We start from the raw sequence: 7,511 nt of genomic DNA, 5'->3' as shown, positions 1-7,511 counted from the left end.
GGAAGAGCTCATCTCCCGTAAGAGCGCATGAACTGGAGCCTGGTCTCCACAGCTGTAAGGACACTGATGGTCCTACAGCAGACACCAGAGGAGTAGAAGGCTGTAAATGCAATACTCCCATCTAAGACTTGAGGGCATAACAGCAACACGGATAGTGAGCCGGGACTTAGGAGCGAGGAGTCCCTGGAACAGGATACAGTTGTCTGCCGTACAAGTAGAGTTCTTGGGAACATCTGACAGGAGGAACTTCAGTGTAACTCAGTACTGGAGATCCCTCAAGTAAGCGCTAGGAAGGAGACTGCACAGCCCATCTGCTGAGAGAGAATCACTGAGTTGCTTCCAGGCTAGCTTGCTCCGGTACCATCTGTAATCAGGACCCTGGACTGCAGTTATCAAGTAAAGGTACAGAAATTGCACCCCGCTGTGTCTTGTCTGCTTCCTACCTTTCCGGCATCGCTACATCCCCGTGCCAACCACATCTACACTGCCCTGGGACTACAGCTCCACCTGTGGGGAGCTTCACCATCTTGGCTGCAACACACCACCAGCCCCAGAGGATCTGCATGCAGCGTCGGCCTATCATCTCACTTGCCGAACACCACAGGTGGCGTCACGAACTATTCCATTCACTACATTCTACCATTCAATTTCCCCCATTAATTTGGCGCCCAGGGCCACGGACCGGGCCACCGCTGCTGTGACACATCCCGCTGACACCGGCCCGGTACCGAGTACCCCACAGCCCTGGGAGGGTGACCCAGTTACCCTTGTGAAAATAAAAAAATTGGGGCTAAACTAAAATATTTGTTGAAAAAAGTAAAATATTAATTTTTTCCTTCCACATTAATTTATTTCCTGTGAAGCACCTAAATGGTAGTGAACTTCTTGAGTGTGGTTTTGAGGACCTCGAGGGGTGTATTTTTTTTTTAGAAAAAAAATATATACAGTAGGTCCCTCAAAGTCACTTCAAATGTGATGTGGTCCTTAAAAATGGTTTTGTAAATGTTTTTTGGAAAAATTAGAAATTGCTGATCAATTTTTAACTCTTCTAACTTCCTAACAAAAAAAAATTTCAAATATGATACAGATGAAAAGTAGAAATGTCGGAAATGCTATTTATTAACTATTTTGTTTGACATAACTCTCTGGTTTAAGGGCATAAGAATTAAAAGATTGAAAATTGTGAGATTTTCAAAATTTTTGCCAAATTTCAGATATTTTCACAAATAAACACAAGTCATATTGAGGAAATGTTACCACTATAATGAAGTGCAATATGTTACAAATAAAAATCTTAGAATCACTAAGATCCGTTGAAGCGTTCCAAAGTTATTACCTCATAAGGTGACACTGGTCAGATTACAAAAATTTGGCCTGGTCATTATAGGGCTATTCCCATCTCCAAGATGTAGTAGGTGTGAAAATAATATTAACAAATACCTCCAATTAATAATGTACTGTAGTTTTTCTGATTCGCTATGTCTCTTTCCTCATGTGCAGGCATTGCTGGACCTTAGGTATCCATGGTTACAACCACTAACAACTAACTAATTGTCACTATATCAGTGGTTGTAAGCATGGATACCTAAGGTCCTGCAATGCCTAAACATGAGGGAAGAGACATAGTGAATCAGAAAAACTATACTACAGTTCTAATTGAAGGTATTTGGTAATATTATTATTATTACACTTACTACATATTGGGGTAGAATCTTGGCGATGAGAATACCCTTTTGAGGTTAAAATTGGCTCAGTCACTAAGGGGTTAACAGTGATGTGTAGGCTTTTTATATGCACTGTACATACCAATCTGCACAGCTCTTTTGGCTTTACGACTCGCTAACTTCTCCCTTTAAGTTATCTTTGTTTTGTATATTTTAAAGATCCTCAAAAGCGCCCCTTTCACCTCTTTATTTCTTAGGGTGTAAATTAATGGATTTAACATGGGAGTTATTGCCGTGTACATTATGGAAAACACTAAGTCTTTTTTCTCAAAGTGTTTTGAAGGAGGATTGACATACATACATAGAGCCACACCATAGAAAATCATTAGAACCGCCAGGTGGGACGTACAAGTGGAGAAGGCTTTCTTTCTACCACTGGTGGATCTGATACGTAGGATGATGAGAATAATTTTGATGTAGGATGTTAAGCTAAGCAAAAATGGAAAGAGTCCAAGAACCACACTTTCAATGTATAGTAGAATGTAAAATTGGGTATGACTACAGGTTATCTTATCCAAAGCTTTAATATCACAGAAGAAATGTTGTATCTCATTAGATGGACATAGGTCCAACTGGTAGATTGAGAAGGTCAAAAAGAGGGAGTTTGCACATCCTGATAGCCAAGTGCTTAGTAAGAAGAGGACATGCTTTTTCTTGTTCATGATCAGTTGGTAATGTAAGGGTTTACAGATGGCCACATATCGGTCATAGGCCATCAGAGACAACAAGATGTCCTCCGTGCTAGCTGCAAACATGTAAAAGCAGAGTTGGATGAAACATTGAATGAAGGATATGGAATCATTCCCAGTAAGTAAAATGTCCATTAGTTTCGGAAGGGTGGATGAGTTAAATATCATGTCCACCAAAGATAAGTTGCTGAGAAGAATGTACATAGGTGTATGTAGACGGTTATCAATGATTACAGAAGTAATGATAAGAATATTCCCCAATACTCCAGTCAAGTAGATCAGCAAAATTACAAAGAAGAGTAATAGGTGATATTCAGTAGAACTGGAAAATGCCGTCAGGTGGAAACCATATGTTAGGTTATCCATCAAATTCTTTTAGTAATCCTTCCATAGGTTCTATTATGAAACTATTGATTGTCTTTCTACGAAATATGGTCCATTCAGTGGTTTGACATCTGCATATTAAATTGTGAAAAGATGGAGTGACTCTTAGCGTGTGTCAATGTTCACCACACAAATAAGAACGTTTTTAACCCAATTTCTATTATTCAAACTATTGATGCCAAACTGGAGGCCCTAGACTAAGATTGTGTTCCATGCTGTCAGGTGTGGACATACCACTTGTACAGCCGGTCTATGGAGTAGGGAGCTCAGCCCTGAGGCTGATCTGCGCCGCTCTGAACAACATATGCCGGTAATTACTCTTCCGATGGCGGACATTAGGAGGGGAGCTCTCACGGCATCTGAGTGAACACGGTGGATGTTTCTATATATTTCATTAATTCCTAACCTTTTCTTGCACCTGCCAGCATCCAAACTCAGGCCTTGAGTTGGAAAGCAGAAATACTAACAGTAGGGCAGTAAGACACAGGTTCTCTGCCTAAAAACCTCAAAAATATGGCACAAAATTTATTGAAAAAAAACCTTTTCTTTGGTAATATATTGTTACAAATGCAAGTTGAAAATAAGTAAATAACATAGACATATTAGTCCTTCCTGTATTTGTAACAACCCATAAAAGACATTAAATGCATGTAATGATCTAATCCGCTATCTCTCACGTAACGTCCTTCTTGACTCTTTACATTCTACAGGAACTGCTTTTACTAAAGTCTCTAACAATCTACTAAAAGCAAAATCTAATGGTCACTACTCCCTTGGCTATTCCAGACATCCTCTACACAAATATACAAAACACAAGCCGCGGAGACACCATCACATGTTTTTCAACGCAAGCAATGACTAGCCAGGTCTTTCCCCGGGAAGGAACAACCACGGGAAGGGCAGTCTCCAATGAAGGAAACCACCTATGCCAAAACATGGTATCCATCCTAGGCATTGCTCCAACTGGCCAGTTTCCTACTCCACACTGATGAGGGGCAATACCTCGAAACAGCTTTCTGTGGATGGATACCATGTTTTGGCATAGGTGGTTTCCTTCATTGGAGACTGCCCTTTGCGTGGTTGTTCCTTCCCGGGGAAAGACCTGGCTAGTCATTGCTTGCGTTGAGAAACATGTGATGGTGTCTCCGCGGCTTGTGTTTTGCATGTTTTACATATTTCCCATAAGGGATGGGGGCATTGCTCTAGAATCACTGCGTTGAGAAACATGTGATGGTGTCTCCGCAGTGTTGGATGTTGATCTCCATGAGTTCATTCATCCTCATTTTTCACGTTCTCAATTCCAGACAATTTTGCATTCAAAAAGTCAAACAGTGCTCCTTCCCTTCCGAGACCTTCGGTGCGTCCAAACAGTGGTTTTCCCCCACTTACAGTACTGAGTTACACTGAAGTTCCTCCTGTCAGATGTTCCCAAGAACTCTACTTGTACGGCAGACAACTGTAGCCTGTTCCAGGGACTCCTCGCTCCTAAGTCCCGGCTCACTATCCGTGTTGCTGTTATGCCCTCAAGTCTTAGATGGGAGAATTGCATTTACAGCCTTCTACTCCTCTGGTGTCTGCTGTAGGACCATCAGTGTCCATACAGCCGTGGAGACCAGGCTCCAGTTCATGCGCTCTTACGGGAGATGAGCTCTTCCTCTCAGCTCTATCTCAGCGCTCCTTCCACAAGTCTGCACACTTCACCCTCCGCAGACTAACTAACCACTCCTTCCTCTTGGCCCTCAGAGAGCACTCCTCCCCTTAATTCCGGTTCAGAGCTCCCTCTGCTGGCCTGGAGTGGAACTGCGTTGCATGCATAGATTGACTCCGAGAGAGACCCGTCATTGCCTCCAAGCCTGGCATTACCCTCCCTGGAGGAAGGCAAAGCCATTGTGGCGACCATACTCCTGGGGGCGCCACATAACAGGAGAAAATGGACCCCAAAGTTTGCTGTGCAATTTCTCCTGAGTATGCCGATACCCCATAAGTGGGGGAAAACCACTGTTTGGACGCACCGAAGGTCTCGGAAGGGAAGGAGCACCGTTTGACTTTTTGAATGCAAAAATGTCTGGAATTGAGAACGTGAAAAATGAGGATGAATGAACTCATGGAGATCAACATCCAACACTGCGGAGACACCATCACGTTTCTCAACGCAGTGACTCTAGAGCAATGCCTCCATCCCTTATGGGAAATATGCAAAAACATGCAAAACACAAGCCGCGGAGACACCATCACATGTTTCTCAACGCAAGCAATGACTAGCCAGGTCTTTCCCCGGGAAGGAACAACCACGGGAAGGGCAATCTCCAATGAAGGAAACCACCTATGCCAAAACATGGTATCCATCCTAGACATTGCTCCTACTGGCCAGTTTCCTACTCCACACTGATGAGGGGCAATACCCGAAACAGCTGTCTGTGGATGGATACCATGTTTTGGCATAGGTGGTTTCCTTCATTGGAGACTGCCCTTCCCGTGGTTGTTCCTTCCCAGGGAAAGACCTGGCTAGTCAATGCTTGTGTTGAGAAACGTGATGGTGTCTCCGCGGCTTGTGTTTTGTATATTTTTATATATTTCCCATAAGGGATGGGGGCTTTGCTCTAGAATCACTGCGTTGAGAAGCATGTGATGGTGTCTCCGCAGTGTTGGATGTTGATCTCCATGAGTTCATTCATCCTCATTTTTCACCCTCCACACAAGGGCGCTTGGCTGTCAGTGTCCTATGTTATTTTTTTTCCCCTCTTCAAATATGATGCCACATGTATTATTATATATGGTTGAAATTAGAAGTTTCCATACACTATATAAGAAGACATATCTGCACGTTTTTCTCAATATCTTACATGAAATCAGAATAAACCTTTCCCGTTTTAGGTCACTTAGGATTACCATAATTATTAATATTTGCCAAATGCCAGAATAATGAGAGAGAATGTTTTAAGGCATTTTTATTACTTACTGCAAAGTCAAAAGTTTACATACACTAAGATTACTATGCCTTTAAAAAATTCTGGACTGCCCAGAGGATGATGTCATGTGTTTGGAAGCTTCATTTTTTTCACTCGGTCCTCCAAAATTATTTCCACAATCCTGGCATCCTACTTTCCCTTCATCCCCTCAATCACCCATAGGCATGTGTGTGTATGCATATACATATGTTTATTTTATGTGTGTATGCAGGGCTGGACTGGCCAGCTGGCAATTCTGGCAAATACCAGAAGGGCCTCCCTGGTTGTGGACCGCCTTGTCTGCTATGTTGTTAACAGAATTGGTGTTCTCAAGACATTCATACTGTTAAGAGTTGTGACAGAGCACTCCATCACTTACCCCAGCAGGCCACAGGTATCATTAGAAATATTGGTTTTGTAGTAAATCTTCCTTTCCTCCATTCAGGGTAATATTAGTAATATATCCCATCTGATTCTTGGGGACGTGGACAACATGGGTCTGTGTGATTTCAAATGCCAGGGCTGAATGTCAGCCCCAGTCCGTACCTGTGTGTATGTTTATGTACAGTTGTGCTCAAAAGTTTACATACCCCGGCAGAACTTTTGCTTTCTTGCCCTTTTTTCAGAGAATATGAAAGATAACACCAAAACGTTTTCTCCACTCATGGTTAGTGGATGGGTGAAGCCATTTATTGTCATACTACTGTGTTTTCTCTTTTTAAATCATAATGACATCCCAACACATCCAGCTGACCATAATCAAAAATTCACATACCCTGGTGATTTTGGCCTGATAACATACACAGAAGTTGACACAAATGGGTTTGACTGGCTACTAAAGGTAACATCCTCATCTGTGACCTGTTTGCTTGTAATCAGTGTGTACATAAAAGCTGAGTGAGTTTCTGGGATCCAGACAGACTCTTACATATTTCATCCAGCCACTGACGTTTCTGGATTGTGAGTCATGGGGAAAGCAAAAGAATTGTCAACGGATCTACAGGAAAAGGTAGTTGATCTGTATAAAACAGGAAAAGGATACAAAAAGACATCCAAGGAATTGATAATGCCAGTCAGCAGCATTCAAACTGTGATTGACAAATGGAAAATCAGGGGCTCTGTAAAAACAAAACCTCGGTCAGGTAGACCAACAAGAATGTTGCCCACAACTGCCAGGAAAATTGTTCGGGATGCAAAGAATTCATATTCTCTGAAAAAAAGGCAAAGAAAGCAAAAATTCTGACAGGGTATGTAAACTTTTGAGCACAACTATGCATAATAGATAGATAGATAATAGATGAAAATAGATAGATAGATAAATTATGAGATAGATGGATAGATAGATAGATAGATAATAAATTGCAAAAAAATGGAACAACACAATACCAGTTAGCAGGTGCTCAGGCCTCCTCAGCAATGCATCCAATACTTACCCCAATCCAGAAAAAAGTAAAAAGGAAGGCAGCCATGCCATGTGGGTCTAAATAAAATACACTTTTTTTCACCTTTAAATCTATGGCGTGCTGCCTTCCTTTTTACTTTTTTCTAGATAGATGATAGATAGATAGATAGATAGATAGACAGACAGATAGAGAGATAATAGATAGATGAAAAACAAAAAATATTATTTCAAAATGTTATAACAAAAAATACATTCAATCGAAATGTATATGCTACGAGTGTTAATGTGTAGGGCATGTAAAGATTTGCAAACAATTTCTCCATAACTTCAATGCATCTAAGATAAAAATTAAAGCATTTGTGTC

General features: G+C 41.5%; 1 protein-coding gene across 1 annotated transcript; it reads right to left on the bottom strand.

The window, feature by feature from the left end:
- Positions 1-1,852: 1,852 nt before the first annotated feature.
- LOC141100442 (olfactory receptor 1E16-like) lies at positions 1,853-2,779 on the bottom strand. Its single transcript, XM_073588952.1, has one exon. It carries the CDS (start codon positions 2,777-2,779, stop codon positions 1,853-1,855), a length of 927 nt encoding a protein of 308 aa, XP_073445053.1.
- Between the last annotated feature and the right edge of the window lie 4,732 nt (positions 2,780-7,511).

Source organism: Dendrobates tinctorius, unplaced genomic scaffold, assembly GCF_039654945.1.
Source record: "Dendrobates tinctorius isolate UK_male_01 unplaced genomic scaffold, ASM3965494v1 ptg000104l, whole genome shotgun sequence".
In the NCBI taxonomy this organism is placed as follows: Eukaryota; Metazoa; Chordata; class Amphibia; order Anura; family Dendrobatidae; genus Dendrobates; species Dendrobates tinctorius.
Note: the sequence above shows the minus strand (reverse complement) of the source record. Positions and strands in the feature narration are given on the sequence as shown.

Excerpts from the sequence above, each read along its gene's own strand:
- LOC141100442 (XM_073588952.1), bottom strand. The coding sequence starts at position 2,779 with ATGGATAACCTAACATATGGTTTCCACCTGACGGCATTTTCCAGTTCT.